The following is an 11,984-nucleotide window of genomic DNA, read 5'->3' as shown; positions in this document are numbered from 1 at the left end:
GCGGCGACGGCGGCGACGGCGGCGACCCGACGACCACGACGACTACACACCTCTTTCATTCGCCGCGTACTGTTGCATTTCGCGTTGCGTCGCGTTACGATGAGGTTGCGAGCCGACTGCCGTGTTAACACTGTTAACAGGCAAGCGTGCGCGTGTACGCGAGGAGGAGGAGGTTGTGTCGGAAAAGGGGAGAAGAATACTCCTCTCGGGCACGGCGCGGCGCCGACGAAGGTGGAAATGCGAGTTTATCCTCGTTAGACGCGTTGCTGTACTTCACCGTATGGCCGTTCTTCACAGAATTGTAATACAAATAGATACGCGTACTATAACTTCTTTCATAGGTTGCAAAATTTTTAGGCAAGTTTTTGCTGATGTATCTAAAAATTCAGCTAAATACAGGTCTGAAAATAATATTCTTTAGACCGTGGAAAATAATTATGTAGAGTACTCAAACTAATTACTAAAATGTTAACTTTTTGTAACATTAACACATTGTCTCATCACTTAAATATTCTACATAATTATTTTGATGACCTAATAAAATCACATTTCCAAATCTGTATCTGTACCTAAATTTTTTAATACTTCAGCAGAAAAATGTTCTTTCCATGTAGAAATGCGACGGGCGACAGAAAGATGAAACTGTAAGAGCATCTTTTTTAAGAATTTTTGAGAATCTGCGAATGTAAACAAATAATCTAGTAAAAACTCTAGATAAAGTTTTTTTTATGAAAGTTTAAATAAATCTAATCCTAATATTATTATATATGAGAAAAGATTAAGATTTAAAGACGCATGTACGACATGCAATCTTTAGCGTTCTTCTTCGTAGAAATTTATGTATATTATTGATCGTTACGAAGGAAGGTACAAGTTGCGCAGAAAATCAACAACTTATGTATCCCTGGTAACTTGATGAATCAAAAGGGCGCGTCAGCGAAGACAACCATCAACGACGTCAGAGTCACGAGATCGGAGTAGTAATTCGAGGTAATTGGCATGCACTCTTGAAGAATCCAAAAAATCCGGTTCGATCTCTACTCAATCGCTACTCAACCATTACCTCTGTCAAACGCGTGGAGCCTAGAAGGTAACCTATTTGCAGTGTAATCTTCGGATCGTTCTCCCCACTTTCGCGTACATTATCATGGGCAACGAAAAGGAGACGGATATAATTAGCGTCGTGGAAAGACCTGAGAAAAAAACTCTGCTCGAGAGATACAACATACCGGTGGAAAATATATCGTACGAATTCATATCGCAATGCACCGATGGGAGAACACTGGAGCGAATCGTTCTCATCTTACGGTGAGTTTCTTGAGACACCGGAAACTCCAGACGAGCGAAGAAACAACGTTCGTGTTGACGCTAATTGATTATTATCGTTTATTATTATTTTATCTTGCACTCTGATGCGTTAAAAAATTTTCTATATGTCTGCCAATCAGGTTTGAAAAGCCTGGTGCCTCTTAAACCCTCTTTATGCAAAATATTATTAATATCTTAACACTTCCTATTTTGAGTACCTCTCAACTAATCCTCGGTACATTATGATAATTATAGTACATACTGACAATTTGTAATTTTTGCGCTAACCATCAGCAAGATTTGCAATCCTACTGCTTAAAATGTCATTAAACCTGTTATTTTCCGGCACGTTTATTAACGATTTGTCATAAACTTCTCCACATGCGGTTTTAATACTAGTTCTGGGGAAGAGGGAGACTATCCAGATTTGACGAAGCATGCGGAGGAGCGTCTTGCTAGGATTAAACCGACAAGCGCTCTTTTGAGGAAGGCGGAGCCAGTTTTGAGACGAAATATGTTAAATGCGAACGAGCAGCAGGAAATCGACGATGACATCAGCAATTGGACGTGCGAGATGCAATCTCGTGAGAAAGATTTGGACGAAGGAAAAGCTATCCTTACCAACGAACCCTGTCTACAGCTAGAAATTCGACAGATAAAAACGAATACTACAAAAGTATATTAATATAATAATCAAAGTAAAGAGATACACATTTTGTTAAGATGTCTTAAGCGTCTTTTGCTTTAAAATTGCAATAATTTAAAATATTAATGCCTCTTCAAATTCATATCTTATGATATACGTTATTATATATTTTTTCCTATTAGTCAATTAATTAATTCTTAAAATCAAAATCAATTAACTATTTCTCAAATTGCAAGAAATTATTAATTGACAAAACTGAACTCTTAATAGACTTCTATATTTATTAGGCTTACTTATAGAAAAAATAATGTATAAGAACTGTTTAATGGCTTAATTCATATGTCGTGTTTTAAGGCTAAAAAAACGAAGATTAATGAGAAAAAATGCAAACCCAAACGAATTGCCTCGTGTGATTATGGGGCTTGGGATAAATACGACGTTGACACAGAAATAAACAGGATAGACCTGCAAGACGAGCAACGACAGGCCGAAATGAAGAGAATCCAGGAACAGCGAAAAAACCTAGATAAAATGAATGAAATGGCATATAAAACGACAGTTGATAAACGTATGTTCATAAAGTAACGTCTTTAAAATGTCACGACGGTTAATTAAGAGAGTAAAGAGCTGTCTGACTGTAAATTCACAGAGTATCCCAGACAGTTCGTACATTTAGTTTCTCTCATTAATTTTCATAGAATTTATATAATCTTGACCTCCCATTAATTTTAATCAAAATTGAATGCTGATCCCTCTTAAATTAAATTTACTAAATTTCCTAATCTACTGTTAGCTTCATTAACTGGTACGGAAATTAACGTAATGGCGGAACAAGAAAGAGAAAAAGGGAATGAAGCCTTCAGAGCGGCTGATTACGTGGAAGCTCTTCGGCATTATAATGCTAGCATCAACATAGGCTCAAATCTAAATGCCTACAACAATCGTGCTATGACACGTAAGAAAACTCATTCTTTTGCTTTTTTCATTCTGATTACAGTAAATTAATAATCGTACACGATTATACGACAAAACAGTTAAAGATATTCGAGTTCTTATATTTTTTTGTACAAAATGTAACTCTTGAATAAATTATTCGAGATGAATCATTTAAAATCATAAAAAAGTTAAATTGAAAAATTAATAATCATTTATTATTATTATTATTATTATTACTAGCAAAGTAGGATATTTTGTGCTGTTTCAATTCAAAATTCGTCAAAATATCGCAAAATTTTGTGTTGCATAATAAGATCCCAATGAGCCATATATTGCGTTCAGTTATAAAGCTGCAGCATTACCAGGACGCACTTAACGACTGCAACACGGTACTCACTATGGATTACAGAAATATCAAAGCGCTCCTTCGTCGAGCATTATCTCTGGAGCATCTAGAAAAACCGCACGAGGTATAAAAATTGCACACCAAATTGCACACATAACATTCACATTGATTTATGATAATTATATAAACAACAGCCAATCAGAAACAGTCAATATCATTGACATTTTTTATTTGTTCTCATGACAAGCATTGCTATATGCTGTATGAACTGTATTTTGCGTTTGCGACTTATGTAGAATGACCTTAAGTAATATTTCGTAAATCTTGTGTACAATTAACTAATGTATTATTTTATACAGGCTCTAGCAGATTACGAAGCTGTTTTAAAATTAGAGCCAACTAATAAAACAGCAATATCCTGTGTAAACAAGTTGAAAAAGCCATGCAAGTCGAGGAAAATAAGGTAGAAGTTCAATTTTAATTCCAGTATTATGATGATAATCCCAGTATTATAATAATAAACAATCCAGTATTATATATTGCAACTTTTATCGAATAAATTTAAATTGATAAATTTTTAAGTATCAATTACGATATTATTATTATTATACTTACAATACTTATTTGTACTTGCAGTTAAAATTATGACAAATAAAAAGATGTGATCATTATATTAATTATGATTAATATGTGATTAATAGATGTGATCTATAGGTCTGTTTTCTGTAGCTGAACCAGTGTACACTTTTGGAACTTAAAGTGAAATAGGTATACTCGTATGTTTGATATTTGTCGAAAGTGAGAAAGAGACTTCTAGTGCAGTCTAGTGCAGAAACAGAAAACAGACCATATATTAATTTTATCAATAAATTATAACTATATATATATATATATTCTAACAGGATGAAGATCGAAGAAAATATGAATGATGACGAAAACAAGAGCGAGCATATAAAAACGAAGAGAACTGTGAAAGCAAACAGCATCGAGTATTCGAAACTGAGTGTTAACAGCGATATATGTTATTGCGACAGAGCGCCAGGACCGTCGCGAAGTATTGCAACGAAACCGCATTTAAAAGCGAGTTACTGCGTGGAAACCAAGAGCAACAAAGCGACGGCGGCAGTAGTAGCAGCAGTAGCGGATACCATGGCAAATAAAAGCAATGAGAAAACAACACGCGATTCATCGAGCGGTGATAAATTATCACCTGTTGCGAGGAATTTCAGTGTCAAAAATAAAACGACGAGATCACAAAACCCCAGGAGCGAGGATATTTTCACGATTTCGCGCGAATCATTTCCCGGACTGCGTGGTGTAAAGGGTAGATTGGAGAAGTCTATCTTTTCGTGCGTGTCGTCGCCTATGAATAAAACGAACCCATCCACAGTTATCATTGAAGAGCTTCCGAGCGACGAAGCGTACGAGAAATCGACGGAACCTGCTGACTCTGGCAAAATGAAGAAAGAAGCAAAGAAAGGAACGAGTCCAGTAGAAGAAAAAAATGCAACAAAGAAATTATATACGAATAAAAATAAGGAATCAATTTTCCTCGAAAAAGAAAGCAAGACTGAAACAAACTCAAAGTCCAGCCAAATTCAGACTGGCAAGTATGAGAAATCAAAGACAACTAGCGATAACGAAATAAGGATGAAAATAAAGAAAAAGACAAAAGAGGAGAGTGATATGCTGTTAAATCAAAAATCAAGTATAGACAAGAACAAAAAACTAACTTTTGAAAAGGAAGGTAAAACTAAAGCGAGTACATCAAACAAAATTATTACTAACGAGTGTCAAATAGAAAACAAATTGGAAATGGATTTTCAGGTAATATGATTTCAGATTTCAAAACATAGTATATACAACTTTATATTTTCGTATATTTAAAAATTCTCAAACAGCATTTTCAAATAATTGCAAAGAAATTTAATTTGCTAGAAATTATACAACTAATAAAAAATATGACGTAAAAGACAAAATTAAAACGAAAATAAAAGATTTTATGTAATCCGTTTCAGAAACTGAACATCGAATCTCCTTATGAATTTTTACGTCTATGGCAATCTCTGAAGGATAATGTTAATCTAGAGTTGCACGCAAAACTTTTGCGATGTATAGCACACGAGGACATGAATAAAAGTAAATTTTACTAAATATTATAATATTCATCATAATATTGATACTAATACTATTGATTATGGTGGTTTAATCTACATTGAAAAAAATATTTGTGTGAAATTACATGATTATGCTGAGTTTTTTTTTGATCCAGCATAATCATGTAATATTGCAGCTTACATGGAAAATTACAGATTATATTAATTTCACATACGAAATGTAAAATATAAAAACGAGCAGACCTAGCCTCTTTGCCTCGCCCATCTTTTTTTTGATGCATTGAGCATACAAATTCTGATTGGCTACAATAATCACACAAATGTAAAATTCGATTTTTTTCTGTAATTTCGCGTGAAACTGTTTTTTTTTGTTTATATGTTTGATGAAAAAATACCGCTTAAATTTAAAACTTCAAGTTATTTTTACATAAAAGTAGTACTTTTACATTTATTTTATCATTAATATGTATTTTTAATTTAAAAAATCTGGAAAAGGAAATTTCCACTCAGATTTAGGTAATTTTCCAGTCATAAACATGTAATTTTTATGCATTTTTAAATTACATTAAAATTAACATTTAAATTACATGCATTTTTTCAGTGTAGTCTATACGTTTTATATATTAAATGAAACATTAAATAATTAATAAACAAAAACAATATCGCTCGTTTTTTTTGCTTAGCAACACAAAAATATTTTAAACGACTATATATACGAGCAAATTATAAGGATGTAAAATTGCTTAAAGCTATCTATTTTCTCTTAATCGCAATGTTGATTAACATTTCGACTTCACAGTCTTTTTCAAAATCTTCGTAGAATTTAGATCATGTTCAATACACCCTTATAATTTGCTCGTATATATGTATAGTCGCTTAAAATATTGTGTTGTTAATTAAATAATTATATATATCAAATTATTTTTATAATATAATAATAATATGCATATTTTACACTTTAGACAAATTTATTCTATAACTCATAATTCGCATACAATTTAGAACAGAATTTTATTTACAATTTTATATACTATGTAAGTTATACATTTATACATTTTATTTATACATTTTTATTTATACATTTTTATTTATACATTTTAACAGGGAATGAAAAGTTACTTTTTAAAAGTAACAAGTTACAGTTACTCATTACCGAGTAGGAAAAGTAACAAGTTACCGTTACTAGTTACCGATTTTTAAAAGTAACTCGTTACAGTTACTGTTACTTGAGAAAGTAACTTTTCGTTACTTTTCCGTTACTTTTTTTTAAATCGACAACCAACAATCACAGCGGACTGGCCTAGAGGCTTCTCTAGTCTCAAGCGCATTGTAAAAAATTGTGTAAAATTATAACTATTATATTGGATAATTTTTACTATAATAGTTGTAAACGTCCACACATTTGTAAATTTGCAATATGCAAATAAAAATAATTTTTTGGTTTGGAACTAAGGAGATTATGGAAGTACAATTACAATGTGTATGTGTAGCTACAGGAACGATAATATGACAATATATTTCGCACTATATATTATTGTAGATTTAACAACAATACGCGAAAAATTTCTTTTATGTTACGTAATATTATTAAAATTTGGATAATTACAGAAAATATTCAAAATATCCTACTATTTACATAATTTCCAATATAAAATAAGATATATTTACACAATAAAAACAAATTTACATAATTTTTGTGGAATTACATAATTTCTGTAAAATTGCATAATTTTTTATATTTACAGAACTATTATATATATAATCATGTAATCTATTTTATATTTATTATATGTGTAAATTTATGAAATTTTTTTACAGTATAAGTGGCTTGTGTCGTATCGTGTCCAATCATGTGCAAAGTAACGATAAAAGTAACTGTAAAATTCGTTACCGCGTTACCAAAAAAATGTAACTTCGTTACCGTTACAGTTACCAAAGAAAAAAAGTAACGCAGTTACTAGTAAAGTTACCAAAAAAGTAACTTGTAACTGTAACTTCGTTACAAGTAACGAGTTACTACCATTCCCTGCATTTTAATATTTTATACATATGTAATTCTTCAAATGTTCCATCTTATATGGCATGTAAAATTAAAGAAAATTTTATTTCCAATTTTGACATGAATTTCAGAGCGTTTAAAATCTGTATCAGACTAGGAGAGACTGGGAACAAAAGTTTTTGACTTTAAAATGTTATAACAGTTTAATTAAAAAAAAAATACATTTAAAAAATTTATCTTTAGATACAGAATTTATTTAGCTACAAAATTTTCTTTGGTTTAATTTTTTTATGTAACTAGAATAAAGTTATGTTTGTTTAAAGAGTATGAATAATTTTATTACAACCGGCTCAACCCCGTGGATGATTGTAACAGTAGAGAGGAATAATTGTACCACATTTGCCAGAGGTACATAATACAATTATTTACTCTTCAAAGTCATACTCTTTCTTGCAGTGCACGAATGGATAACTGGTTCATTATAACCTCTTTAAATGTCTGTTTGTATAAAGACATTTCTTTTATATAATTTTCTCTCATCTGTCTTGCGTTTTCTTATTAACAACATTCTATGAATTCTTATTAACAACATTCTTCTCCTAATGATATTTTATGATTTATAGTAAATTTTTAAAATAAAAAAACCTAGACAAAAATCAACTCAAATGTGTAAACCATTAACATAGATAATTAATAAAACATATTAAGATAATACATTATACCTTCGTTAAAAAGAAAAAAAATATTTTAGATTTTGTGCACGCAATAAAACTTACTTGATACATGAAAAAAATCATTTCTGCTCCTGCACTCGTGCACGTTGCACGAGAACCAGCATGTAACGAACGATTCAATGCCTGTCTACAGAATTTTACCATGCAGCTGCATACACATATCTATTATAGTTTAAAAAATATTAACGATGTTACTATTGTCCCCTTATTACTTTTATCCCTGGTCTCCCTACGAATCGAAAATTAAAAAAAAAAAGACATTAGAATTCCAATAATCAGAACAAAATATATTAAGATTAAAATTATTTAATTGGTCGAATTCTACTCTTTAATTTTTATAATCCTAAATCTCAATGTATTGTCTAATATGCATAATCTTAAAGTGGGTCTAAATAATTGTAATTTCTTCAAGAAATAATTTTAATTTGCAGTTATAGGCAACAAATTAGATGCAGCGATGTTCAGTCTCGTTTTGCGTTGCTTGGACCAACAATTCTGTACGCCGAAAGACACGGAATTGCTCGCGAATCTGCTGTACTCTCTGAGCCGATTGAGTCGGTTCTCCATTATCAGTATGTTCATGGATTCCGGGGATAAAAAAGGTAATGTAAAAACAATGACGTTACAGTAGGATTTACTATTGTCATTTTTTATCAAATTAAACGCGAGACAACTTATTTTTACAAATCCAACTGACTAAATTCCTACGATTTGGATAAACCTCTAATTAACTTAATCGATGATTAATTTAATTAACTGTCAGAATTACTAACTTAAAGCAAAAATTCCGATTATATAATTCTTGCTCCTAATTAATCTTTTTTCCATTTGTTAAACAACAAAAGTTCATAATTTTAAACAAAATTAATCATATTAATTACAATTTGATCAGAATTATTTTTAAAAGTATATGTATATATTTAACTCTTCGTCGGCAAATCTCTTTTTCCTAGTTCAAATTTTTTTTATTGTTCTAAGCTTTAAAAAAATGTAGAAAAATTCGAGATTACGTTTTAATATCCTTATTAAATTACCTAATATTTTTTTTAATCAAATGTTAAAATCTTTATTTAATCCGTCCTTCATTTCGGAGAAATTGGAAAACGAAATTTTGTCAAAAAGATTGTAAATGGAGGCTGAAATATGACACGTCTATTTAAATAGTCACATAAATGTCAGTTTCTAAATAGACATATTTAGATATATTTATGTAAATACTATGATATAAGTATCTGAATAAATTTGCGTTCATTTTACAGCCCTGGGAAATATATTACGTTTCCTGGAAAAGGAGAATTCACCCAAGGTCTCCCAATTACGTCAGATTTATGTTACTTGAAGACCGTGTTAGCGTCATCGAAACCTATATAAATACATGTTAATCTCGAATAATTTGATTATTTAACAAAAAGGACGGAATGCAAATTTGATACATTGCAAACAGGAGTGCGTTCCGTTTCATACATGATACGCATTATATATCGCTTTATTTTTGTTGTTCACTGAATATTAAAAAGAATAAAATGATATATCATGAAACAGAGCGCATCCCAGAAATGTAAATGTAGAATATTCACAATGAGCAGAATATATCGGTAGACGACAAACGGCGATTTTCCGCACAATTATGTTAAATCTATGTTACTTGAAAACTGCGTTAAAGTAATCGAATATCTATATGTACACATACATTAACCCTGAATAATTTGATTTTAACAAAAAAAGACAAAATGTGCAAATTTAATACATTAGTTGCTTTCCATTTACACTAATTCTCAGATAATTCTCACTTGTAACATCATAACTCAGTTGAATGCGCATTCCTTTTGCAAATGAGATTCAACTGAATTTTTACTTAAAATCTGTCTATAAGACCCAATTTCACAACTCACGATTAACTCTTAACCCTTCGTGGTCACACTTCAAAAAAGCCATACGATGATTACTCTGGGTTAAAGTGACCCGAAACATTTTTAAAGTGTTACCAAATTAATAGTATCAGTTCCAATAACTTCCAAAAATTACAGTATGTAGTTTCAACCTTTAAGAAAATGAAACAATGGCGTTTTAGTGAAAAATTTAATCTGAACACTAAAAAAAAATCGTAAACGTGTTAAGTTTGGAAAAATGTGCTTTTTCTTAAAAAAAAAAAAAGGAAAAAGCACATTTTTTTTGTTTTCTTTTGGGTCATTAATAAAGGAAAAAGCACTTTTTTTGTTTCCTTTTGGGTCATTTTGACTCAGAAGGACCACGAAGGGTTAACCGAGGTCCAACTTATTCATTGGTCTGTATTCAGAACGCGCTTACAACGATATTAACGCGCTAATATGCTATAATTTATGTTACGCATACTATAGAATTTTAGAGATAAAAGCGCGTTTTGAATACGGGCCATTATCTTTTAGGCCCAGTTTCACAACTCACGGTTAACTCTTAATCGAAGTTCAATTTGTTTCTCATCTTTCCAATTCGAGAATTGGAAAGAGACAATGAATAAGTTGAACCTCGGTTAAGAGTTAACCGTGAGTTGTGGAACTGGGCCTAAAAGGCCCGTTTTTACCAACGCAGTTTAAAGAGTTAATCCCTAGTGACATTTGATTAACCAAAGTTTAGCAAAACATTGGTTTCTACCAACTTTTTTCTTTAGTTTAAACGTATATAAACTGAGTTTAAATTGAACGGCCAATTTTGGCCATTTAGAGGTAGTTGAACTGCGGTTAAGAAATATTACTAGTGTCAAACATGGCATATAACCTCGTACTGTCATCTTCCGATGACGAGGTTATTATTATTGAACAATTTAATCGAAGAAAAAGAAGATTTAAACAATGTATTAATTATTTTGAGGAATTGGACGATATAGAGTTTAAAATGTGATTTCGATTGAGTAAAGCATCAGTGTTAGAAGTTTTAGAAAATATTAGAGATGAATTAGAATTCGGGACTGACAAGTAAATGAAAAAATTATAAAATAAATTTATAAATAAATTTTTTTCTGAAATTATTTTACGAATATTTACAGTTACAAATATAAATTTAAAATTTAAAATTAATATAAATTATTCTTTTTTAAGAACTAAAGCAGCATCTCCTATGGAGCAATTGATGAATTTCGAAATTCAGTAGATGTACTATTAAACTTTTGTACTGTTATTTTCCAATATTTGTCCTTCTCTTTACAGGTTATCATATCAGATCTTTTATTTTCTATCACATCTTTATAATGAGTTACTAAATCTATTAAAATAATTTTCTCGGCCTTCGAAAATTCGCAGCACGTTTACGTTGTTTATTACTTATTACGTCTTCGTTCATTTTTAATTTAATTTGTAACGTTATGTTCCTTACACGAGTATTCACATAACACGATGCTGCACGTTGCCGTACAATATTGTTAGAACCAATATTGGACCAATCAACGACTGAGATTTATAACGTTTTTCATTGGCAAAACTAGTGCGCACTCAGTGCACATTAAAGCTGTTGTACACTATTCTAATCTAAATATAAAAATGAGATATCTCAATTGATAAAATGCCCAAAATTTATTTTATCAAATAGCACAATAAAATGTATCGAATATTTCACGGTTTAATTTGTTTATATATTTTTATTAAACGTATATCTTTACGTCGGTTTCTGTACAACGGCTTTAAAGTGCACTGAGTGCGCACTAGCTCTGCCAATGAAAACCGCTATTAGTAATTTCTTTTAGTTATGGCCCGTTTCTACCAACGCAGTTTAAAGAGTTAATCCCTAGTGACATTTGATTAACCAAAGTTTAGCAAAATATTGGTTTCTACCAACTTTTTTCTTTAGTTTAAACATATATAAACTGAGTTTAAATTGAACGGCCAATTTTGGCCGTTTAGAGACAGTTGAACTGCGGTTAAGGGGA

At 31.0% G+C, this 11,984-nt stretch overlaps 1 protein-coding gene across 2 annotated transcripts; it reads left to right on the top strand.

The window, feature by feature from the left end:
* The first annotated feature begins 920 nt into the window (after window positions 1–920).
* Spag1 (Spag1 axonemal dynein assembly factor) lies at window positions 921–9,780 on the top strand. 2 transcript variants are annotated; one of them, XM_018510511.1, is made up of 11 exons: window positions 921–990; window positions 1,106–1,308; window positions 1,708–1,984; window positions 2,309–2,522; window positions 2,748–2,909; window positions 3,233–3,360; window positions 3,596–3,699; window positions 4,139–5,063; window positions 5,255–5,375; window positions 8,518–8,688; window positions 9,346–9,780. In XM_018510511.1, exons 2-11 carry the CDS (start codon window positions 1,148–1,150, stop codon window positions 9,423–9,425), a joined length of 2,343 nt encoding a protein of 780 aa, XP_018366013.1. In that variant the 5' UTR covers window positions 921–990; window positions 1,106–1,147; the 3' UTR covers window positions 9,426–9,780. The 2 variants fall into 2 exon arrangements, with proteins under 2 accessions (XP_018366013.1, XP_018366012.1); XM_018510510.1 differs by having other exon boundaries at window positions 921–1,308.
* Window positions 9,781–11,984: the final 2,204 nt, after the last annotated feature.

The sequence above is a fragment of the Trachymyrmex cornetzi genome, unplaced genomic scaffold, assembly GCF_001594075.2.
Source record: "Trachymyrmex cornetzi isolate Tcor2-1 unplaced genomic scaffold, Tcor1.1 scaffold34, whole genome shotgun sequence".
Classification (NCBI taxonomy): domain Eukaryota; kingdom Metazoa; phylum Arthropoda; class Insecta; order Hymenoptera; family Formicidae; genus Trachymyrmex; species Trachymyrmex cornetzi.
The sequence above is the reverse complement of the archived record's forward strand: the minus strand, read 5'-3'. Positions and strand labels throughout refer to the sequence as shown.

What these genes read in the sequence shown, in the direction of transcription:
- Spag1 (XM_018510511.1), top strand. Translation starts at nt 1,148, where the DNA reads ATGGGCAACGAAAAGGAGACGGATATAATTAGCGTCGTGGAAAGACCT. An exon ending in ATCTAGAAAAACCGCACGAG is followed by an intron (nt 3,361 to 3,595) that starts GTATAAAAATTG and finishes TATTTTATACAG; the next exon opens with GCTCTAGCAGATTACGAAGC. An exon ending in ACACGAGGACATGAATAAAA is followed by an intron (nt 5,376 to 8,517) that starts GTAAATTTTACT and finishes TTTAATTTGCAG; the next exon opens with TTATAGGCAACAAATTAGAT.